This window comes from Dichotomopilus funicola (genome assembly GCF_033296635.1).
Source record: "Dichotomopilus funicola strain CBS 141.50 unplaced genomic scaffold C8A04scaffold_5, whole genome shotgun sequence".
Lineage (NCBI taxonomy): Eukaryota > Fungi > Ascomycota > Sordariomycetes > Sordariales > Chaetomiaceae > Dichotomopilus > Dichotomopilus funicola.
Genome location: NW_026944026.1, coordinates 309,023 through 333,184, shown reverse-complemented (window position 1 = coordinate 333,184; position 24,162 = coordinate 309,023). Strand labels below are relative to the sequence as shown.

The window sequence follows — 24,162 nt, the reverse complement described above, 5'->3', positions numbered from 1 at the left end:
GGATTTGTTTCTCATTCTTCGCTTTTCTTTTAGCTTCTGTCCCTTTCTCATCCCTTTGTCTTCTATTCTCCTCTTTTTTTTCTTTTTTTGACTTTGTTCACTTTCTGTTAAGTTTGCCTCAAGTTGGCTTGTTACGATCATCATGACACGGCTTAGAAGGGTCTGGCTTGGGATACTGGAGTTGTACATCGGAGGACTTTGGCTCTGTATGGATCGGTTTGGGCATCTTGGGTTTCTTGTTTCGTTTATACTCTAGATTCTCTTCTTCGTTCTTCCTTCTTTCTTTGGTAACCAGACACCATTGCGGTTATACTTGGGCTTGTTGGGTATACAGGCGGTTTACAGGTTAGGGTTACATATTCAGAGGGTACACTGTCCCTACTCTTACTCGACAACAACGAGAAATTTGATTTCCACTACATTTCTCTTACTTTGACTAGATCATGACAAGTTTGATTTCCGTGCCACCTGCTTCGTGCCTATCGCCTTGATGTGTCGTGTCTGGAATTCCCACCAGCCTTCCATTTGCAACTGAAGCTTTGCTAAAGACTTTTCTGGCATGTTCCTCAGCTACGGCCAGTTTCTCTCTCGAACGACTGAATCGAGTGTGCTGCCTACCGCGCCCCACTCCGAGTCAGGCCGATGATGTTGTTGATGCGCAGTCGCAGGCATCTTACTGAAAATCGGATGAACTTTAGAGTAAGACGTCAATCGGGAGGATATTATCCGAAGATCAGCATGGCATGGTTACACAACAGATTTCCAGTGCCCGCTGGACCTGACATTCCTTCGGCCGCGGGAAATGGTCTGAAAAAGGAAAGAAGAATCACAGGGTCTCTTGAGACTTGGCAGAACTCGAGAGCTGCTGAAAAAATGGCGCTTTTCCTTGCTTGGTCGTCGGCGCCAGAGTGGCATCGTTTGAGATCGATGTCCGCTTTGAAGCTTTGGGGACCATGCAGTGTTCCAAAAATGGCATAGCCAATCTGCCGAGCCGCTGCTACTCAGCCCCCTGTTAAAAACGTGGTGGGGCCCTTTGGGGGTGGGGGGTTCTCGAGGCCCCACCTGCCTGCCAGTGGCAATGCTTGGCGCGATCTGGAGCTGCGAAACCGCGTTCCACCTCAACCACAGCGCATTCATCGCCAACAACACGCCCGAAACGACCAACAAAAGCGACGCCGAAATCACACAACCCAACCGAGTCGCATCGATGGAAGTGACTTTGCGACAAAGAATAATATGTGCCTGATTGATTGGTAAAAACAACAAGATTATTCTACGGCTCAGATCGGGAATATTCGTGTCGCGCAATCAGCACAGCCACGGTCAAAATTCCGTGCTTGCGACATGGACGACGACGAGGCCCTGTCGCCCCGGCAGCCTGCGCCGTCGATCGAACGGGCCATGGAGCCGGACGGCCCGGTCAACAACCGACTTAGCCATCTCAACTTGCGCGCCGATCCCGATGCCCAGGCCACCGTGTCCGACTTCCTCGACTTTACCGAATACCTGCCCGCCGACATCACGCGCTCCCTCACCCTCATCGGCAACCTAGGCGAGACCTACGCGGACAGCTCCTCCAATGTCCATCAACTCACCACACTCTGGGGCCGGTTACCCACCATCCCTTCGACCGACAAGACGCGCCCAGTTGCGCTCCGCGCCGAGATCGCAGACGACCTCCACCATGCGCTGCACTCGCGCGTCTTCTCACTTGCCGAGGCTAGGCGCATGACCGAGAATGTCCTCCGCCATTATGCGCGCGCCAAGACTATTCTCGAGAAGCTCACGACGATGCAAGAAAACTACCCAACCGCCGAGGAGCAAAAGAGTCCGGTCACGGCGGCCAAGTCGCTGCAGCTATCACGAGCACCCAAGGTGGCACAGCGGGGGGAAGCGCAAAAAGTGCGCCGGCCACGTGTTCCGCGGATTACAGTGCCCGGAGAGGTGCTAGCACCGTACGACCTGAACTTCGACGCGTATAGCACAGGGTCCGGGAGCAGCTCCGACGAGGAAGATGACGACGACGAGGGTCTCACGCCAGCGCCCCAACCGCGCCTGAAAGCAGCGAAGGGGACCTCGAAGGTGCCGAAGCCCGGACGCGGGCCTCGGGCAGCACATGGAGCATCCCACGCGCCAGGCACGCCGTTCTTGTCTACGAGCGCTGCGATGGCGCAACTGGCACCCCCGCCTGCGAACGCCGTCATCGGTAGCTCCGACGCGCCGTGGGGTCAGCTGACGCCCTATGAGTTAGCCAGGCTCAGGAAGCGGATGAAGAAGAACGCGGCGTGGACCCCGAGCGATACTATGGTGGCGCGCGAGCTGAACAACCTCGGCCGAGGCGTGGATGCTTTCCGCGCGGCGAAGAAGAAGGCCGAGGAGGAAGGGCGTGCTTTCGACGGCAAGATGCCTGAGCCTGACGTCGATCCCGATACGGGCCAGACACGGATGCCCGCGGGAGCTTTGACTTTAGAGGCCTTGGCGTCGGACGACAAGAACCTGAGCAACCGTGGTATGAAGTTGAACGAGGCTAAGAAACTCAAGAGGGAATTGCTAGCTAAGATGGCCGCCGAAGAGGCCGAGGAATCGGCTAGGAGATTTGACGCCATCGCGCGGACCTTGATGCTAGACCCCAGCCAGGCGAGTGCTCAGGACCAGGCCAAGGCTAAAGCGAAGGCGCAGAAGAAGCGGAAGAGGGATTCGGCCACCGAAGTAGATTCGGAAAAGATGGAGACACCCGAGAGCCAGCCCCAGCGGCCACAGCTGAAGCGTACCAAGACGGAGACTCCAGTTCCTCCTCCGATTCTCACGCCGGGCGGTTCGCAACTAACCACCCACGAGACCCCATCGCAACCTACTGCCCAACGGATCTCCACGGCCGGCTTGCTGCATTCTACGACGCCTATCCCCTTGCCCATCCACGGCCAGGACCAGTCCATCACGGCCAAGTCTGTCACGTCGGCCACCTCGCCCGATAGCAGCTACGCGGGACCATCCGGTGCATCGGTCTCGGCCTCGACCTCGGCTTCGGCCCCAGCTCCTGTGAAGCTACCCCCGGCTGAGACCCCGATTCCTCCACCCGTGATCTCTCCCCGGAAATCCATCACCCCTATTCTCCCACCTACCCGAGAAACCCGCAAGACCCAAGCTGCGCGCGCCCAAGAGGAGGCCCGCGCGACCCAGGCCACGGCCGTCTCGTCTCGGTCAACAAGCCCGACTACCGCTATCACACCGGCTGGCGCCGAAGCCGCTGCAGCAGATACATCTACATCAGCGCCTACTACGGCCACAACCGCGGCCACAACCACGGCCTCGACTGCTGCTACTACTACTGCAGCACCACAACCCCCCACAAACCGCCGTCCCGGCTCCCGTGGCAAGGCCGCAAGTCAAGAACCGCAGCCTTCCCTAGCCGCAGACCGCCCCCGGCGCACTAGTACCGCCCGGAACACGCCTGCACCCCCGGAGTCCACAACGGCGGCGGCAGCAAACACCCTAACCACCCCCAATAACACCACCACCGGCCCATCCCCCAACCACCAACAACTCTCATCATCGTCAGCAATCTCGAGCATGGTAACATCCGCTTTGACTGCTATGGCAGCTACAGCAGCTACGGCGGGGAGTCCCACCGGTCCAGCCGCAACCAACCTAGCAGCAGGAGGAGCAGCAACCCAAGGAACAGCGGGAGCAGGGGCGCTTGCAGCAGCGGGACGTCCTCAAGGGGGACGTCGTGCCAAGCGGCCTGCACCGGGTGTTATCAGCCGGACTAACAGCGGCGGGAACAGCGCGGTGGGGGCTCGTAAGGCGGCGCCCAGGCGCAAGAGTAGGAGTAAGGGGTCGGCTGCTGCGGCTTCGGCTTCGGCGGCTGCGGCTCGGGCGGCTAATGCTGCTGGTTCTGGGAACGATGGGAGTGGGAGTGGAGGTGGTGGTGCTGGGGGTAGTGATGGGCAAGATGTGGTGGAGGTGGATGATGAGGGGAATGTGATTGATCCGCAGGAGGAGAGGTATTGTTTGTGTAATCGGGTGAGTTTTGGGACGATGATTCAGTGTGATAATGTGGATGTGAGTCTTGCCCGATCTCTCACTTCCCCACCTCTTACTTCTCCTTCTGCTTCCCCTTGGTCCTAGGCACTGACAAACTTTACTTTGGAATGAACAGTGCAAGCTGGAGTGGTTCCACCTCGAGTGTGTCGGGCTCTCAGATATTCCCGCGCGCACCACCAAGTGGTACTGCCCTGACTGCCGGAAGGCGTTGAATATCGGCGAGAAGGGGGAAGTTAGCGCGAGGGGGGTCAGGGCTTGACTCGACACTCTTTAACGGAGGTCTCGAACAAACGGACACCGCACATTGAGATGGCTGGCGCTTTTCCAGCTTCGGGTCCCAGGGTTTTTATTAAGTATCCAGGGTTCATCTCTAATTTTCTGATTTCTGCTTGGCGTTTCAACCTGTTTTCTTTTTTTCTGCCTCCCCTTCTTGTCTTTTTAGTTACGGCCCTTTCGAGGGCTGCTTACGGAGATTTGATTGCGTTTGTTCCGTTTGTTGCTTGCTCCCGAGTTCGCAGTAATGCGAGGTGCCGGCAAACGGGCATGTATGCATGTACGGGAGTGGGCCTCATCAGATGTCATGCGTTGGCTTCTGGGATGTTTATGGGGGAGAAAAACGTCGTGGAGGGCACGAGTTGACGTATTGCTTCAGCTCATGATGATGGGTTGCGTGGGTGGCCTCTTTGTTGTAGTGTAATTGTCGGCGTTGTATGTTGTGGTGTTGTCTTGTGTTGTGTCCGACTTGGCCTGTGGGGCTGTGTGTGTACTTGATACCTTGTGTAAGTACTATGTACAGAAATGGAATCATTGACTTATTTTGTCCGTTTGTGTGAATTCCCCGGCCACGTTATGCCGTTTGCATTCATTAACTAGGGCATAATGCACACCTGGGGTGTAATACCACAGCTAACCTCTCACCATCAACCTTCTCTAACCGCGAGCACTCTAGGTGACGATGGTCGTTTCCGGGAAGTGTTGTCGTTAATTCAAACAACTTGCAAGGTCCACGTAATCAATGTCCAATCCGGTGTCACGATACCATTTACCAACCAATAGAATGGAAACAGCAAATGGACACTGCAGGACACCGTCGGAAGGGGCTATGCGGGAGCGGGTATGCACACTCGGCAAGCACGGTCGTGACGGTGAAGAACCGGGGCTTCTTCCTCGGACGGGAGTTTTGGGTTCATCATCCTCAAGCTTGTTTTCTTTCAGGCGTGACATTCTGGTCCAATCAACAGCACACCACCTCGAACACTCAGCACTTTTCACGAAACAAACAAACATGAACGGGGATGGAGCCCCTCCCCTAATGGATGGAGCCCCTCCCCTCAACGGGTTGCCGGAACATGAAGTTCTATATCCCACCGACATTACGGTAGACCCATCCATCAGGGCGTTCATCTCGAGGTTTTACCATGTCTCAGACGACCCGGACCGGAACGGGGAATGGGCCGACTTCTTTACCGAGGACGCACTTGTCAAAATAGGGAGCAATGTGGCCGAGGGTACCGAGGGTTAGTTCGCTGAGTTCCTCCCTCTGCTTGATACCACGGCCCGTTCCGTGAACTGACTCTTGCGGTTTTATCTCGACATAGAAATCCATCGACTTAGAGAGAACATGTGGGTCAACGTCGCGACGCGCAAGCACCGGGTAGCCAAGGTATTCCCAGCGCACTTTCCCGCCACTCCAACGGCCCCGGCGTCGATTGACGACCCCGAATTCATGCTGTTCGGCACCGTCGCATACACCCCGAGGAACAGTTCGGCGTACATCGTGGTGGACTGGGCCGGACATGCGCGGCTGACGCGGGATGGGGCGGATGCACCGTGGCGGATGTTGGCGTATACAGTGTATTTTTAGAGGTAAAGTCGAGGTACATACAAACCTGTACAATATCGTTATGTCCTTTAACAGGCGGCGCCGGGGGAGAGGGTTGGACTATCCGATGTCTTCTGGGGAAATCAAAGAGCTCTGGTAAGCCTAGATATGTATGTCTAGTGCTGCCGAAGGATATCATGTACTGGAATGGAAGGTTACTGGCTAAATTCACCTCGTTAGCCTGTGTTGTTGTTCAGGTGTTCGTTTGCAAGACAGTCATGTGGTCAATGTCTCCCCACCTTTCTCATCCTTAGTCTATCATTTGCTCCGGCTTCGCATAGGTGCTTGTCATCGTTTGCCATGCTTCGTTTTATTCGTCGACGGCTAGGGGATTCGAACGTAATCGGGCGATCGAGGCCGTCTACCCCAGGGTTACGTTTGAAGCTCAACACCGGTAGCCAATGCTCAGTTGAGGCTATCTTTGAGGCCCACTGCGTTGATGAAATGGTTCAAGTGTTGCTGCAAACGACGAAGTACCGCCTAAAGATAGCGCGGAATGACGCAAATTGATAGCGGGAGGAACAGCTGTGCGGGGTGACCGAGCAGATGCGACTCCACCGACTCACCCGGCCAAACCTCCAGTCATGCCGGACGGTCCCATCACTTTTTGAAATCACCCTTTTAGACTCAGGCGTAGAAATTTCAAGATGCTTCTCTCTTCGGTGCTCCGGCCAGAATGCTCCGGCCAGAAGTAAAGGTCACTTGGCGAGGGTCAGCAGCGTTCACGAGGGTCATGTTCCAACCCACGCCACTCCAACCTTGATGGATATCCTCGGAATAGGAATGACGTAAGGCGCGGAAAGGGAAGTACAACTAGCAGACCACCACATTGAGCAGTGAGGGCAACGGGCGGCCCGGAGCGGCGTGGGCTTCCCGTTGGAACCTGGGTGACCTGTCCCCAGGAGGAGCTGGCCAGGTGCTCTGCTAGGCATGACGCCCTATCCTCGGTCCACGTGTTGCGTTGTGGGAGTTGTGCATTCTTGGGATCTTGTGCTGGAACCTGTGCCTGTCGCTTCATCTCTCGGAAATGCGGGATCGTCCCCAAACGACGGCTCAAGCGACTGCGCAAGGCTGCTGCTCATAAATTCCATGTTCAATCAAACGAAACCCACCCCTTCCAGCACTGCACGGAATACAAGTCGCGCGTCGACATCTGGAAGGTTCTCTCATCGTCCTCCGCTCAACAAAGGCGGGAGCAAGAACAACCGACTATCAGCCCCGCCAAATCCGATAGCGCTGAATAGGTACCTCTTTGAAGATCATGCACTCACGCTATCCCGTTCGCAGCTGAAATTCCCCAACGGAGAGTGGGCCTATCACTGGATTACCGCTACTGCAGGCCCCACCAACCTTCAGACCCCAGGAACAAACCCCTCTCGCCCTTGCCTTTCCTGGGGCCGCGTCCTGCAGACAGCCCCGCCTCTGTTACGCGACGGGGGGGCTACCCAGGTGGTTACGGTTGCGCATGTCACCCGCAGTCACCCAGCGGCCAGCTCCGAGTCACTGACCGCAGCAGCACCACCTCATCGGGCAGTTGACGCACGCACCCCCCTCCCTCCAGGTACCGTCCTGGCTTGGACATACCGATCCCGTCATCTCTTCCTCGAAACAACTTTCACTCCTTGACAACCAACTGACTGACAAACAACGACTCAAACCGAATAAACTGCTTTTAATTTTCTCTTGGAACTTCTGCATACTTGGCGTTTAACTATTCTTTTCTTTTCTGTAATTTCCATCTTCGGCGATACTTAGACAGACTCCCCTCGGGCAGTGCCTTTTACCGTTCTTTCCGTTACCGACTACCGGGCATTATCCAGCCGGTTCAACGCGCATTTTAGTCCACGAGCCGACCAACCGTGCAAATCGTGCCTCCTGTCCGATCGTGAACAACCTACGTTTTCCACCGACATATCATACCGCCGACTTAGACCCTCGCATCTCGAGACCCATCCCCGGTCCGACACCGCTTTCGCGAGCCGATACAGACTCCGACTCTTTGCGAGGGTGACGCGACCCCTTTTCGTCTCTGGGCAGGTCGCTGCTCTACTGGCCGGCACCGGTTGCCGTTCATGGGTATGTATGAACCTCGAGAAGGCTTCCATCCCCTTGGCAACGGAACTCGCGCTTGACACCTGCCTGTCCCAAACAACCAGTCATCTGCCACCTAGCCTTATCTAAACTAAGCTAACCGCCCCTCTGCAACAGCCAAGAAGGGGAAGAATGGCAAAGAAGGCGGCGGCGTGGTCGCAGCGGTGACAAACCAGGGGGCTAAGTTCTCGTACGTTTTGTTAATCAGAATACCATATCAGCATTGTTATCACCATCTCCGAGGCCGGGCGCTAACCACATCACAGAAGCGATAACACTCCCACGACCACCAAAGATTCTTCTCTGAACCCCTCGCCCGTCGTTTCCCCCGAGATGAACCCCTCGAGCATCTCGTCGAACGAGAACCCCATCGTCTCGCCGATGTTGGATGCCGTCTCGGCCACGTCGTACGCAACTAGCAACTCGCCGAATACAAGGGAATGGGCTAGGGGACTGGGAGCAGCTATGGCCGGCTCCCCAGGAAACCTTATCAGCTTGTCCGGGGAGTCCCCACCGACAGCCCCGTCATCATATGAGGATGGCCGCGGGATGCGATCGGGCTGGTCGTCGCCTAGGCCCGCTGTTGGCTTTCACCCAGCGTCGGTCTCGCCCCCTGTTGGCGGCCGCCGGCCACTGAGCTTCCACATGGACAACCAATACTCCGCCCCGGACGTCCATCACCAGCTCGCTGCGGCCGCTGCACGGCGCAGCTCGATGCATTCGCATTACTCGCAGGTCCGAGCAGCGTCGAATCCGCCACTTCCCCATCAACCACAACCACACTTCTACGGCGCGCCCCCTCTAGATGTTGACCTACCGCGTCAGACGGGAATGAAGGCGGGCGATAAGGGGTATTATTTTGGCTTTGATACTCTTTCGCCGCAAGACGTTGACCGCGCCCCTGGAAAGGATAGCGTGGTACTGGCCGCCTATGAAGGCGGGCTCGAGGTATACTCTGTTGGGAAACGGGGCCTCGAGAGCGTCGCCAGTCTGAAAGGGCTCCGCGGGGGCGTGTACCACGCCAAGGTGTTGCCATGGACGCCCGAGAACTCGGACTTGTTTCCTTTGGTGGCTGCTGTTGTTCATGGTCCCAACGTTCCGCCACCGACACCCGAGGTGAACGTGGAGGGTGACTACGATGCTGTTTCCGCTGATAGGTCGGAGGCCATGCGCAGCGCTAGTCCTGAACCCTCTAGAAACGTGGGTAGCCGGGCTACCCCGGGCTTCATCGAGTCGTACCAGACCACGGTCGAGGTCTTTTCGCTCAAGACGGGCCGCCAAGTGAGTGTGCTTCTTGAGGCGCCGAAGATACCCCTCAAGGCGTCCATCTCAGGCCCAAACTTCCAGCCGCCCCCTCCTGCTGGCGCATTCCATATCCACGCCGATGAAGGCAACGTCGTGGTATCATCTGGGGTGACAGGTGAATGTTGGGTGTACCGCCAGACTCCCGCGACGGACGAGTACCCGCTTCATTTCCGCTGCCACGGTAAACTGTGGACCACTCTCCAGCAGCCGCTCAAAGGAGAGGCCCCCCAGGAGGCCGAGCGCGGCCATTCCCCCGCTCTCCCACGTCCAAGGCCTCAGGTCGCGATTCTCAGTGTCAATGGCAGGTTCATCGCCTATTGCCCACCAGCCCCATCCTCCCAGATTGCGCTCCGAGCAATGGTCCCGGTGGTGCCGTTCGGTCGTGCTCCAGGCCTAGCTTCTGTGACACCACCACAACTGCCGCCCGCTAACGCCGACCTGGACCTCCCCCTCGCCGAGAGCGTCATGAACAAGATCATGCGAGATGCTACACAAGAGCTCATCCAAGGCGCCAAGTGGGTCGGCAAGCATGGCTGGCAGGCCTGGAACAACTACTGGAACCCGCAGCAGAGTCAGCAGCAACCTCAGTCACCTACTCTCGGAGCTCAAAGCTGGGGCAGTGCGGGCAGTGCGCGGCCAGACCCCTCACAGTTTCCCCCAACACACGGCGCCGTGGCCCAACCAATAGTCAAGGAACCTGGCCTGGTCTCGATATTGGACATCGAGACCCTTGGTGTGTCGGTGAACCCACACCCGATTACTAGCTTTGCTATCCCGCACGGCTGCAGCTTCCTCTCGTTTTCTCCGTCCGGCCTCTCCCTGTTCAGTGCGAGCAGCAAGGGCGATGTGCAGAGTGTTTGGGACTTGATGCGGATTCAACACACAAAATCATCTCCTCTGCAGGCAACTGGATCGCCTTCCGGGGGACCGCGAGTACGACAGGTCGCCCAGTTCACTCGGATGACGGTAGCACGCATTGTTGAGGTCGCCTGGACGCGCCCAAATGGCGAGCGGTTAGCCATGGTCACGGAGCGTGGCACCGTCCATCTGCTGGACTTACCATCGAGCGCCTTCGCATGGCCTCCCCCGCGCCGCCGACGAGCTCCAGAGACACAAGCTGCCGCGCCCGAAGGGCCAGCCATGGCCGTCTCGATTGCATCCAATGCACTAAGTTCGGTCCGCGATGTTGCTCGTCCGCTTATTAACCGCCAGCGTCGGAGCAACTCGAACAACGCTCAACAACCAGCGACAGGGTCGGGTATCGGCGAATACGCCACGCAAGGCGGTAAAGTCATCGCGGCCAGTATCAGCCATTCGTTGGGCAAGACTGGCAATGCCATCAACCAACTGCGACACACCGGCGAGAACAGAGTGTCTCTTCCGAGTTCTACGTCACTCCCGGGGCCGTCATGTGTGGTCTGGGCTAACGGGAAGAGAGACCACTCTCTGTTGGTTCTCGGTGGCGGTCTCGTACGCTCGTTCCCGGCTAGGAACCGGCGAACGGTCTCCGGGGCGGATAAAAAGGCCCCGCGCCTGTCTCGGTACACCGACTTTCAGGTCCGTTTGCTGCCTGACGACTTCCTTTCGCCTCTCGCGAGGAATATCATCGACCCAGATGAGCACCTGGACATCGAAGATTTGGACGGCGGCAACAACACCATGGTTCTTCACCAGCCCAAGTCCCGCGCCCGACTCCACGACCAGAGTGCCGAATCCTCTATCCCTCAGGCGGAGATAGAGTCTAGTGCTCCTTATCAACCATTCCATACCGACAGACGCGTGGCGCTGTATGAGTTGGGGGTTTCTCAGCAGGAAACGGACCTTACCGCCCTCATGGCAGCAACTTCGCTCGACGAGACAGCAACAGAGGAGCCCGCGCCACGTAAGAAGAAGGGATCTAAGCGACCTCGACCCCAGGCGAACACCAGCGGCCCCACGGCATCTACGGCCGCAGCCACGGGCCCTTGGGTCTTTGGTCAGAACATTACCGCGACTAAGCTCGATCTCGGCGTACCACAGTATCTAGACGAAGACTCGTTCAGCGGCAACGCCAATATCCCGCTCGACGCCTCACGCGCCCTCCCCGCGTCGGCTATGGAGAGAATTATGCAGCGGGGCGGTGAGGGCGATGAGCAAATCGTTGTCACCACCCGCCGAAGACGAGGCGCGGCGCCGAACGCGGAGGACGATGGGTTCTTCGAGGATGACTGTGAGGTGTTGGATTTCGCGGATCAGAGGGTCTGAAGTTTGAGGAACAAGGCGACTTTTGCCCTTACGCTGTTCACCCACCTCACCTCCCCTTTGGTTTTCAGGCGGCGTTTTGGGTGGTGCGTCATTGCGTTCTGTGTGTGTCCTGGGGGAGGGTTTGGTTTAGGCGCGGCTTGCCTTGGCTTGACTTGACCTGACTTGATTTTCTCTCCACTCGACGCGCCCGTTTTGCGCTGCAACTCGCTCGCTTTTCAATCCAGAAATGCAGAAATGCAGAACAAAAGAAAAACACTTAGAAAATTAATAGAAAACACGCTACCGCTCAACGCCCACTTTCAGCAAACTCAACGTTTGGTGGTTAATGGATTTGCGTGGCTACGTGTCATGGACGGGGGACGTCCGTACGTTATAGGGGGGATGAGACGGCGGGAGCGGGGGAGTTTCGCTGCTTTCGAGAGGGCGGCGAGAAGGAGGAGGTTTACGTTATTACGTTTATTGATGGGTATTATGGGTTGACGAGTTGGGTCTAATAAGTCGGCATCTGGCGCGCATCACATAAAGGGCATGAACAAACAACGGCGAGCGACATATAAGATTACAAACTCGCCATTCACTCTAGTATTTGGGTTGGGTTTTGATGGGAGGGCCTGGGTTATCCCGACGGGCTTCAGGGCAACGAGGACGAGGAACTGGATGTCCTCGGGCTCCTTCCCGCTTTTGCTCGAGGGTATACCTTTTCTTGCCCTGCCTTGGATTGATCAGGTCCGGGTTGCCTTGGGTTTACTTCAATCGTCTCCCGGGTACCGGATGGATGGATGGACAGTCTACCTCCCTGTTTTGATTCTTGTTTTCTTTCTTTCCCCGGGGGGCCGGGCTTCATCAGCATCCCACCCTTTTGGCTGGGCGAGCACAGCCGATCAGGGCGGCTCTGGCTCTAGTGGGGTGATATACATGCGTAGTATGCTAAGCTGAGCTGAGCTGAGCGAGGTTTCTAATAACAGCGGTTGCTAGTTGGGTGGTATGGTTGGGAGCGTGAGAGAGTGGATGGAGTAAGGGAGAGGAGGGTGGAGGGTGCAAGCGATGAGTAGTAGATAGATGGATACCTTACGTGCCTTGCTCAGGTTAGGTGCGAATTGATTGATTGATTGCTTGAGGGCATATCAAGGATTTGGTAGTTGTGCTCTGTTACCGGTGTCGTTATGTGTGCGGCTTGTGAAAGGGTATGGAAGCTTGGGGAGTGGTAGACTGTCTGGTACAGAAATTTCGATAAGTTACTAGTCTGATTGTTAGGGCTATTCACGGTGGTATGGAGAGAGTTCTGATACCAAGGCCGTTTGTCAAAGACGACTCGAGAACTGAGTGGTTGTGAGATGGTTTGTATTATTTGGTAATTTGGTTCCCTCCTTTCTATATCTTCCTCTCTATTTTGTTTTGCGTTTTTTTCTCCCCCCAGGTCAACTGCCCTTCCCCTCACCAAAAGCCATCCTCCCACCGGCTAACTCCTCCTCAACAGCGTCCATCCCCCTCAACGTCCACCCAACCCAGACCACAACCACAAACAGACCCTTCCCCTTACCCCAACCCCCCCATCCGTAACAAACAAACAAATAAAAAGAGTTCAACCAAGTAAGTAAAAATCAAGCCTTCTTCTTAGCAGCCGCAGCCTTCGCCTTAGCCGCCTTCTTCCGGTTGCTGCGGATCATCACCACACTCAGGAAGGATCCCACCACGGCGCTGCCGAGCAGCACGAGGATGACAGGGAGGCGGATGGCCCAGACGCGGGGCGGGAAAAAGGCTTGGAGGGGGTGGTCGGCGTCGACGAAGGGCTGTTTTTTTTTCCCCCAGGGGGAGAGGTGTTAGTATGTGGGGGTCTCTGGGGGGGAGAAGAGAGGGGGGGGATAAAGGGGGGCGTACCATCAGGAGGGTCCAGATGCTGTAGTAGAGGAAGACGACGGAGGCGGCCACGAGCATGGCGAGACCGACGAGTTTGTCGAGCTGTAGTGGGTGGGTGCCAGGTTGGGTTAGCTAGGTGGCTCTTGAGGGGGATATGGAGAGAGATGGTTGTGACGTCGGCAGGTTGCGATTGGGGGACGCACCATTGTAAAGAGCGTGGGAAGAGTTGATTAATGGGGGTGTTGGACGAGGAGTAGTTGCGATTGCGACGTCGAGATTGCCGGATGTCGACTCGGTGGGCGGTGGTTGTTGCTCTTGGAGTTTGGTTGTTGTTACATGGCTAGAATCACCCGAAGCTTCTCCATCGAGCGTTGCGCCACGGTGACCTTCAGAAATCCTGTCAGGGGTTCGCGTTAGCGCGTCCAGCCGCCTGACAAACTGCTGCAGCACTGCAGCACCCCGGCCGGCAGGCAAGACCTGAGGACGGAAACGAAACTGCTGCAAGAAGAAGTGGGTCCCACCCGTCTATCTGCTCCCTGCATGGGCCAGCCTCGCCAAAGAAACATTTTAGCTTCTGTCTTCCTGCTGCAAGCACACTGCATCGCGTTTTCGTCCGTCGAGCGAACTGCAACTCCTTTGGCGGCCCGTTTGACATTTGTGGCAATTGGCATCACCTTCGGCCGATATAAGGGGCGCGTTTTCGACGACGTTCAGGACGGAGACTCCCGATTGACGGCAGGCTAAAGAAGATGGCGTCTGCCGCGGGAGAAGCAGAGGCTGCTGCAGCGAGCACGCGCCGCTCAGACGACGACAACGACGACCGTGGCCCATCACCATCACCATCACGATCGCCGACTCGATCCTTGTCACGATCTCCATTGCCTGCCGGCCCCCGTGACTCGCCGAGCCCTCGTCGCGAACGTTCTTTATCGAAAGATTCCCGCCATGATCGCGACGACCGTATCGATCGTGATGACCGCAGCATCACCCGCGACCGATCCTTAACAAGATCCCCAGCTCCCCGATCACCACCGCCACCACGGCGCTCGCCCGACCCTCGCGATCGCTCTCCCACCCCTCCCTCTCGTGACCGGTCCCCAGCTCGGTCCCCAGCCGGTCGACGGGGTCCTCCTTCAGCTCCCGCACGCCGCGATGCCGATCGATACCGACCCGCAGCAAAGCAGGAACCCGCGCCGCCACCAGCACCACCACCCGTGAAGACGGAAGAGGAAAAGCTCGCCGATGCGCGCGCCGAGTACCAGAAGCTGCTGAACCTGCGCAGCCAGGGCGTGTACCTGCCGCCGCAGAAACTGCGGGCGCTGCAAGCGGCCATCACGGACAAGACGACCAAGGAATACCAGCGCATGGCCTGGGACGCGCTCAAGAAGTCCATCAACGGTCTCGTCAACAAGGTCAACACGGCCAACATCAAGTTTGTGGTGCCCGAGCTGTTTGGCGAGAACCTGATTCGCGGCCGTGGGCTGTTCTGCCAGAGCTTGCTCAAGGCCCAGCATGCCAGTTTGCCGTTCACGCCCATCTACGCGTGCTTGGCGGCCATTTGCAACACCAAGCTGCCCCAGGTTGGCGAGTTGTTGGTCAAGAGGCTGGTGATGCGGTTTCGCAAGGCGTTCAAGCGGAACGATAAGGCGGTGTGCCTGTCGTCGACTATGTTTATTGCGCACTTGGTGAACACCCAGGTCGTGCATGAGACGCTGGCCGCGCAGATTCTGCTTCTGCTGCTCAAGAAACCGACGGATGACAGCGTTGAGATTGCGGTGGGCCTGATGCGCGAAGTCGGTTTGTTTTTGGAGGAGATGTCGCCGAGGATTACCAATGTGGTGTTTGATCAGTTTCGCAACATCTTGCACGAGGCGGACATTGACCGCCGCACGCAGTACATGATTGAGGTCCTGTTCCAGGTGCGCAAGGACAAGTACAAGGACAACCCGGCCGTCAAGGAGGAGCTGGATCTGGTGGAGGAGGAGGATCAAATCACGCACCGCGTCAGTTTGGATGGCGAGGACATCAACACGCAGGACAGCCTCAACATCTTCAAGTACGACCCAGACTGGGAAAACAACGAGGCGGAATATAAGCGGCTGAAGGCCGAGATCCTGGGTGAGGGGAGCGATGACGAGGATGACGAGGATGAGTCGGAGAGCGAGTCAGAGGCGGAGGACGAGGAGCAGAAGGCGATCGAAATCAAGGACCAGAGCAACGCGGACCTCGTCAACCTGCGCCGAACCATCTACCTCACGATCCAGTCGAGTGCCGACCCGGAGGAAGCGGCGCACAAGCTGATGAAGCTACGGCTGCCCGCGGGCCAGGAACCCGAGTTGGTGTCCATGATTGTCGAGTCGTGCGCGCAGGAGAAGGTGTACCTTAAATTCATGGGTCTGCTGGGCGAGCGGTTTGCGCGGCTGAACCGGATGTGGACGGACCTGTTTGAGGAGTCGTTCACCAAGTACTACTCGACGATCCACCGCTACGAGACCAACAAGCTGCGCAACATTGCGCGCTTCTTCGGCCACCTGCTCGCATCCGACTCGATCGGCTGGCACGTCTTCTCAGCCATCCACCTGACCCCGGACGACACCACAGCCGCCAGCCGCATCTTCATCAGCATCCTCTTCGAGGACCTCCAGGAGAACATGGGCACCGCCAAGCTCAAGGCCCGCATGGCCGACGACGCCCTGCAGCCCAGCTTCCAGGGCATCTTTCCCCACGACAACCCGCGCGACCTGCGCTTCGCCATCAACTACTTCACCGCCATCAAGATGGGCTACCTCACCGACGAGATGCGCACCTTCCTCGCCAACATGCCCAAGCCCGCTCTGCCCGCTGCTACTGGCGGTGCTAATGATGACGACCGCTCTGACGCTGAGTCCGTGTCTAGCTACTCGTCGTACTCCTCTTACTCATCCCGATCTCGGTCCCGCTCGCGGACTCCCCGCCGGGCTATCGACCGCGGCCGGTCTGTTTCACGCACCCCGCCTCGTAGGGGAAGAGCCGGCGGCGGTGGTGGCCGCGACGACAGGTCGTACTCCCGCAGTCGCAGCTACACGCGCTCGGTATCCACCCGCGGCCGCTCGCTCACCCGCTCTCTTTCCCGCTCACCTCGGCGCGGTGGTGGCCATGAACATGGTCACGGTCGTGCTCGTAGCGTGAGCCGGACTCCAAGCAGAAGCAGAAGCAGAAGCAGGACCAGAGCCAGACCCCCCCCTCAACGACGAAGCTACTCCCGCTCTATCACCCGCTCTCTGTCACCTTCCCACTCACCTTCCCGGTCCCGGTCCCGGACGAGATCACGCTCCCCACTACCCCTGCGCCGGAAACGGCCCGCAGATTCCCCTTCCCGGAGTAGGTCGCCACGCCGGTGGTCAAGATCCCGGTCCAGGTCGGCCTTGCCTCCTACCACTGCTGCTGGCTCAACGAGCGGGAAACGGCCCCGGGCCGGCGGTGCTCGTGGTGGTGCGGGGGATGATGATGATCAAGAGGAAGAGGGTGCGTACTCACCTGGTCCGCCGCCAGCCAGGAGACAGAGACGGTTCACGAGGAGTCGGAGTCGCAGTTGGGATCGGGGCCTGGATACTCGTCGTGATTCACGATCACCGTCGAGGGATAGAGATAGGACACCACCACCACAATCCCGCGGTAGCGGTGGTGGTGCAGCAGGTGGATCAGCCAGAGGAAGTTCAGGCCGAGACCACCAGGCGGGCTACAGAGATAGAAACGACGGGTATCAGCAGCGGTTGGGCGGGGGGAGACGGATCGGGAGGAGTCGGTCACGGTCGCCTGGGCCGGGACCGGTGTCTCGGCGGCAAGATGATAGGGATGATAAGGATCATAGGGATCATAGGGATAGGGATGATGGTGGGAGAGATGGTGGGAGAGATGGTGGCGGAAGAGATGCGGCGGGGAGTGCTGGAGGGAAGAGGAGGAGAAGGTTTAGTAGTGGTGAGAGGTCGAGGTCGCCGGTGGGGTATGCTAAGCGGGGGAGGGTTGATGGTGGTGGACGGCGTTGAAAGGCAAAGGGAAAGGGGAAAGGGAAAGGGAAAGAGATGGAAGTGGACAGGGGTTGGTTGATGCTAATAGAGTGGGGTGAGAGCGATATTGAGAAAGCGGGGGTGGTAGTGAGCGAGCTGGGAAAGATTGTTATGCAAGCAGAGTAAATGAAGGTAGAATGAACGATGCTGGGGTTGTGGGCGTGTTGAGTGTTTACAGATGCTGAGGCGTGGACGGGTGTCTCCTGTGTCTCTTGTGTCTTTTTATGGGGTTTTATTTAAACTCGGTGGTTTCAGCCCTTAGTTGGGAATGGGGCGGGTAGTTATTAAGACATCATTCTTCTGTCTCGTTTAACTTCTCGGTATCAGTCTCTTGTTAATACCTCTTTTCTCCTCCTTACTAACACGCCAAGTTCAATGTTTCAGTCATGAATTGTCCCGACCGTCTGTTGTTGTTCTCCTGTGGTATGGGAGATTTTAGATGTTCCTTGGATTTACGATAGGCGGATGGTCTAGGACTTTGACTATGATTCTTCGGAATGTATCATACACTTGACAAATCTGTGCCCCTAGGTGTCACGAGTCATTTAGGGAAAAGGTATCATGATGCAATTCCATGACGTTTTAATGGCGAGATGCTAGGTATAAAAAAATTGTGGCGCATCTCTTCTTGGGGAATCTTCCCCAAGGATCAGTTCCGTTCTGCAATCACCATTAAGTTTGCACATACAACAACTAGCTTGGAACTGATCCTATTACTCCAACGATTCGGCCCTGTTTCCTCCTTTTCAGTGAACCTTAGTATCTTCCCAACCATTAACCTTCAAGTTCAGTTCTTAGTTGTCTCTGATATGGTAATTAAAAAAACAGGTAGTTGGAGGAGTAGCGGGGTTTTGGTTAGATGTAGGTAGGTAAATAATGTCACGTCTGTAGGAAATATTGATGGCGTAAAAGTGGCTATCAGCATTATAGCTACTGCTACTGGCTGTGCTAAGGAAGGTACAGTAGGTAGGGTTGTTCCTGCCCGTTTATGAAATAACCCTATATTTGCTGACTTGAGATCCGTACTCTTCTGAGAAAACATACTGTAGAACGTTACAGGCAAAATATCGAGCGAACGAGAGGTCGAGTCTCCTGAGCCAGTCGTTGGTTGTATCAAAGAAATCTAACTTTTTTTCGGCCATGTAGGGCTGAAGCAGCTGATGCCTGGAGCTGAAATTCCCAGAACCCCTCCTCTTCCAGCTTCCCTCACGCCAGTATACATGCTCAACCCTACATTAATGGATGGCCCTTAAAAGTCTTTTTGATCCCAGCATCTTGCTTTACTATGGACCCGTTCAGCATTGCGACTGGAATCCTAGGACTTCTCGGAACAGCCGCGACCGTGATCAAGTTCCTCGACACGGTCAAGTCCACTCTCAAAGACGCCCCTAGGACGGTCGCTTGGGCCCTGGCTGAAGTCGACGACGTGCATTCGGCTATTACGAGGCTGCATGGCTTGTTTGAACACATTGATTCGATTCCCGAAGATGCGCGAGCTTTGGTGACGGTTCAGGACGCGGCTGTTACTGTGTCTGAGCTGGTCACGTCGTTCGACGACCTCGTCGATGTGCTCAAGCCGTTTGGGTTGTTGGACCCGGCGTTGATGACGACGTGGGATAAGGCGAAGTGGGCTCGGAGGCAGGACGATGTCGCAAAGGTCATTATGAGAATTCAGACTCGTAAGGCTTCTCTCACTCTTATGCTGAATATCTTTCAGTGGTGAGTCCCTATTGTTGGCTGATGGCTTGATGAAAACTTCCTGATGGTTTTTGCAGCGAGTCTGATATCGTGGCCGTGGAATCTCGGTTGGCGCTTGAAAATGGGATCAACACAGTTATTGAAGGCAATATAGACATTCAGAAGCGGTTGCAACGAATGGAGCGTCTTTTCGAGAGCTGCGTTATTAATGCGCCTTCCAGGAAGACCCTCGGGCAGGGCGGCACTCACTCGGATGCAGTCTCTGTTCCATCAAGTGGTAGCATGACGCTGCGGGCGAAGCATGTTGAAGCACCTCCTGAGGATCAAAGACCTTCAACCGCTGCGTCATCCTCTGTGGTTGAACCGTTGGGATCCACTACCCAGGACGCCGGCGGGATACCTGTGATCAAGCTCGAGTTCGAAGAGACATTGGCTGAAAGCGATGTTTATCGACGCGTCCAGCGCCACACCGTTGGTGCCTTTTCAATTTATTCCGGCGATGCCCGTTCCATCACTCAGACCATCATGACAACCTACAGTCTAGCCGATAACGCTTCCGTCCTTTCTCGTTATCCCATCATTGATCGGACCGACCTGCGCCATCCCGAGTTCTATGCGGCCGTCGAAAACGAACAGACTCGAGAAAATCGTTTTCTTAGCGCAATAGTTTCTCGCAGGCGAAGATCCTCAGATACACGCGGCTCCTCTCAGATATCGGTTCCCCAGCAAAAAGTCCGGACACCTCCAAACTGCGGACCAAACGTCATGGGGGGTTGGTCCGTTCTGACAAGGCGGGTCTGGCGACCCAGTGAGTTTCGCTTCGAAACGTTGTTCGAAGTTCCCGTCATTTTCGTCTGCCCACCCTCCAATACAAGGGGGCCGATTAGGAACCAGCCCATCTATTTCGTGGCCGGAACGCCGGACAGCATGGAACACACGAGGGCACTGCTCCCAAGGGAAGAACAGCGAATCCAGTCAACGCCCGAGAGCCAAGTGCGCACAGCCGATAACGAGAGGGCGTCCTGGGTAACGCTACTCTCACACCTCCAGTTGATGGAACGAGAGAGTCAGGAGTGGGATCAGCCGCTGCTGCTTTACAGAAGTGGTCCGCAGTTGGCGTACCCCATTGGATTTGGTGAGCGCACTCTAGCCGTCGCAATCCAAGCCAAGACGCGGAGCTGGGACACGATACCAGCTCACGTCAAGAAGCCCTACGCGACGACGGCCTTTTGCCACCTTCTCGAGATCGCCGCTATGATGGGGATATACTGGAAGGAATTTGATCGGTTGAAAGAGCGGTATCAGGCGGAGGGCAACGGATACATTCTCACAGGCGCCCATATTCCAGATCTGGGCCTTATGTTCACGCTCCAGATCTCCGGTAAAAATAGATTCCAGGAGAATAGGGTGATCCCAGTGGACGAAGTGAAGGAGCTCTGCTGCGGCTTTGTGTCAACCCTGTTCCACGATATTAAGAGGGGTCAGCGCCAGGTCGACCTTCCCAACAAAGATCCTAAGAACCTCGACTTCCTCCAGCTTGGCAGTAGAAATGAGATCGCTGAGACTATGGTGTTGATTGGTTGTAATACCGATACCACCAACTACTTCCGCTCAAACGATGCTAAACATAGCCATCTTTTTCCAGGTAAGCATCTCCAGCCAACAGTAAAACATCGTCGCTAACTTTATACAGTCCCCTTCGAGCTCCTAGGAATGCTGGGAAAGACGTTGCACATATGGCACAGTGCCTTCCGGATGCTGCCGAATCCTACGCCGTACGCCTGGGACAAGAACTTCTTTGACCTCCGCCAGCTCGTGGAGGAGTACTTGAAGAATATTACCGACTCGGACTTGGACCTCTCCCTAGTGCCGGGAGTCCACGTGCTGGAACATGCCGCTAAAAAGCTGGTTCAGACGCTGCACCAAGATGAGAGGGCCCAGAACCCCGGCTACTCTCCACCACTACTTAATACCCTACACGATATCCTGGATAGCTGTGACGACGTGCTCAAAGCGAGTGACAGGAATCTTGTCCTGATAGTGATCCGGGAACATTTTCAGGAAGTTCTCAAGCTCATCAATGAAGTGAGGATGATTACCAACAAGGATGATGACGAAAGTGCCGTGTCGCAGCAAGGGGAGGATTTCAGCAAACTCACAGCAGCTAGCCCAGAGCTGCGCCAGGAGGTCTTTATGCAGCTCTACTTCTCCAAGGTCCTCCGTCATGTCAGGGAGCGTGCCGTGGTGTTGTACCGATTGCCGCAGCCGTCCTCGACTGACTCCAGCCGTGTCCAGCCGGAGGCCGACCTCACCGATATCCGATCGCAGGCCTCGGCCATATGGTGCACGCTTGTCCTACGAATGATGTGCTGGCTGCTTCTCCACGATTTCGATAAGAAGGACGTCCAGATACCAAAGAGCGAGCTATTCGGCAGTCGGCTTCCTGTGTATATCGGCTGAGTCCCGGGCGTGGGAACTTGCGACGCAGTCGCTATCGAGACCGTGGTAGCGGTTAGGATTAAGGTTGATTAGATGAAGATTTGGTGATGTTTTGGTGAATTGGTTTTTTGAGAGTGGCTGTTTTGATGTTGGATATAGAGCGTTGCGTTATCTGTTTCCCCTTCGTGAGATCTAAAAAAGATACATATTGATTTGGTTGACACTGCTAGTGGTTACAGTGAAAAGAAATGATTGCTGATTTTACCCAAACAAGGGAAACGGATTTGGGTACTTAGGACACCACTACACTGGTAATTATGAAACTATGAGGGTCCTCGGCGATCACCAATATGCACCCACAGTAAACACTCGGCATCTGCGGACAACCAGGTCTCTCTCAACCTACCTGGGTTATAACCGGCACAACCCGCGCCTTGACAAGATGAGGCCGGCCGGCGGGGAACGGCTCTGAGACAAGCTAGGACAATGGCTTCACTGCGGCGGAGGGCTATATAAACTGGCGTATGAACCGGTCAAGAGCCCATCTCTCAAGCAACGAGTAACAGACTGATTGACCGACCAGTCGGCCGCGTTCCGGAATATCACTCATACCTACCCTCCGTTATGAGTCCAAACCTGAATAACCTGGTAGCATATGGATTCATAGGCTGAGATGGACTTTGCGGGGGATCGACCCGACCCTGCCGAGAGTAGCTTTCTCTTCGTCGGCGGGTTAATCTTTTGTTTGCATGACTAAACTCGCTCGTTTAATCCCCCCGTCCTGATCAACCCCCCAAGGACCATCTATCATGATTCAATCTGTTGGTCCCATCACTCATCACCATAATCACCTTACCTAACAGAAACAGAACCCAAAGCAGCTGTTTATTTTGTTTGTTCGGCAAACTCACCCCGTGTGGAGCCGACAGAGCGAGGCTGAGCTGAAGAACACAGGGCGGCACAAAGCGGCGTTGCTGACATCTCCTCACATTAGCCCGAGGGAAGGAACCGGTATTAGTTAGTGTAGACAGACGGGTTGGTGGGAGGCGGCGGCGGCGGTGGTTGTGCTGGTGCAGGGGACTAGATCGGATTGTTGTTGGGTTGGTGGATGGGTTGGGTTTGTTGATATTTGACGTTTGTTGGGGGTTTTTGGTCCTGTGGGTGGATGTAATTTCTGCGGACTTGTCAAGATGGTTTTTCATCTACACGCGATTTCTGGCTACTTTATTAGTATTAAGAGGTCCTAAGACTTTAGCGATGCCGGCATTCAAAATTGGATGTTATTTATTTGATGGAGTCCCAACAAACCCGCTTAAACTTCTCGAAGCCCTTCTTCGGTTGTCTTCATGCATGGGGTCAGTCCGGTTGCTTCCCTGGAACCCCATTGGGCTTGGCAGTGATCAGCAAGCATCTGAAACAAGCACTGATGGGGTAAGGCGGAACGTAAATTACCAAGTGGGTTGCAGATCATTTCACCCCATTTCATTCCATCCGGACAAATTTCCCCATGTTACCGTACCGTCCTCGACGATAGCCTGGATGCGACTTTCCCCTTTTCGATCCAGAAGTGGTTTTGGGCCTTACCATCCAGCCATCGTAACTCTCACATGGAAGCCAGCGTAGTTTCGTATCGGCCCGCGTCGATGGCGCTCCTCGAATCCCCAACCTATCACAGACTTGGAGAGCACACACACACACACACCACACGCCGTGCCTCACGACGACATGTCGACCTTTTCCAGTGACCGGCTAGCCGACCTGACATGCACGTTTTTTCTCCTGCCCGAAAGAATGGACCGGCCGGCGGGAGCGGCGTGGATGAGTTAGCATTAGCGCCTGTGATGATTTGATCTTGCATACTGGACATCAAGGTAGCCGGCCGGTGGATGGAGCTCAGAGGGTAACTTTCATTTTTACCAACTGCCAATTCTGTCCAGTCATGACGATCAGACACACCACACACACTACACTATACCCACCATCCTCAAAAATCAGGATCCCTATTTTTCTATCCCCTTCTTTCCCATGTGAATTCCCGCAGTTCTGGTAAACATCGTATGATCCCCTCCTCAACCAAGGAACCGGAGCGATCCACCGTCTCGTCTCCCCTCCATTATTCGTATCTCTGTTAAACCAGGATTTCCCTTGTTCTTGCTTTTCGGTCGCCCCGCGCTTTGCACAGGCCGAACCTGTGGTGTGACTGTCAATTCCCTTGGTCAACGGTAAAACGGTTGAGCACAGCAGTTTTATGAGACCGACCGACCGAGCGTACAGTACGTTGCGGAAAGATGGGATCAGGGAATAATAATACGTAACAACAACAACAACTGCATCAAGAAATAAACTAAACAAACCGAGTTAATAACTAGGCCGTGTTGCACCGCTTTCCCACCGAGGCGGGGTTTCGTTGCGGGTAGGTGCAGTACCGCAAGTTTTTGTGCGAGGAGGGGGTTGCTTCGGCATTTCTAAATCCATACTCTTCCGCAGTTTGGTTGATGCCGAATTCTGGACGCGGCGGCTATGAGCTATGGTATATCTGTAACTGCAACACTATCC

General features: G+C 55.7%; 7 protein-coding genes across 7 annotated transcripts; 6 read left to right on the top strand and 1 right to left on the bottom strand.

Moving 5' to 3' along the window:
* Window positions 1-1,344: 1,344 nt before the first annotated feature.
* On the top strand, window positions 1,345-4,303 carry C8A04DRAFT_25152 (uncharacterized protein; the record flags this gene model as incomplete). Its single annotated transcript, XM_062779454.1, has 2 exons — window positions 1,345-4,062; window positions 4,160-4,303. 2 exons carry the CDS (start codon window positions 1,345-1,347, stop codon window positions 4,301-4,303), a joined length of 2,862 nt encoding a protein of 953 aa, XP_062640329.1.
* A 1,026-nt stretch (window positions 4,304-5,329) lies between these two features.
* Window positions 5,330-5,908, top strand: C8A04DRAFT_25151 (uncharacterized protein; the record flags this gene model as incomplete). Its single annotated transcript, XM_062779453.1, has 2 exons — window positions 5,330-5,561; window positions 5,643-5,908. The coding sequence occupies 2 exons, from the start codon at window positions 5,330-5,332 to the stop codon at window positions 5,906-5,908; spliced, it is 498 nt and encodes a 165-aa protein (XP_062640328.1).
* Window positions 5,909-7,998: 2,090 nt separating this feature from the next.
* Window positions 7,999-11,566, top strand: C8A04DRAFT_25150 (uncharacterized protein; the record flags this gene model as incomplete). Its single annotated transcript, XM_062779452.1, has 3 exons — window positions 7,999-8,002; window positions 8,135-8,207; window positions 8,284-11,566. 3 exons carry the CDS (start codon window positions 7,999-8,001, stop codon window positions 11,564-11,566), a joined length of 3,360 nt encoding a protein of 1,119 aa, XP_062640327.1.
* A 1,601-nt stretch (window positions 11,567-13,167) lies between these two features.
* On the bottom strand, window positions 13,168-13,629 carry C8A04DRAFT_25149 (dolichol phosphate-mannose biosynthesis regulatory protein; the record flags this gene model as incomplete). Its single annotated transcript, XM_062779451.1, has 3 exons — window positions 13,168-13,356; window positions 13,445-13,525; window positions 13,627-13,629. The coding sequence occupies 3 exons, from the start codon at window positions 13,627-13,629 to the stop codon at window positions 13,168-13,170; spliced, it is 273 nt and encodes a 90-aa protein (XP_062640326.1).
* A 543-nt stretch (window positions 13,630-14,172) lies between these two features.
* Window positions 14,173-17,448, top strand: C8A04DRAFT_9392 (uncharacterized protein; the record flags this gene model as incomplete). Its single annotated transcript, XM_062785464.1, has 2 exons — window positions 14,173-17,234; window positions 17,316-17,448. 2 exons carry the CDS (start codon window positions 14,173-14,175, stop codon window positions 17,446-17,448), a joined length of 3,195 nt encoding a protein of 1,064 aa, XP_062640325.1.
* Window positions 17,449-18,754: 1,306 nt separating this feature from the next.
* On the top strand, window positions 18,755-19,192 carry C8A04DRAFT_9325 (uncharacterized protein; the record flags this gene model as incomplete). The annotated part of the gene is made up of 1 exon (XM_062785444.1): window positions 18,755-19,192. One exon carries the CDS (start codon window positions 18,755-18,757, stop codon window positions 19,190-19,192), a length of 438 nt encoding a protein of 145 aa, XP_062640324.1.
* A 500-nt stretch (window positions 19,193-19,692) lies between these two features.
* C8A04DRAFT_9406 (uncharacterized protein) lies at window positions 19,693-21,627 on the top strand (the record flags this gene model as incomplete). The annotated part of the gene is made up of 2 exons (XM_062785469.1): window positions 19,693-20,812; window positions 20,861-21,627. 2 exons carry the CDS (start codon window positions 19,693-19,695, stop codon window positions 21,625-21,627), a joined length of 1,887 nt encoding a protein of 628 aa, XP_062640323.1.
* Between the last annotated feature and the right edge of the window lie 2,535 nt (window positions 21,628-24,162).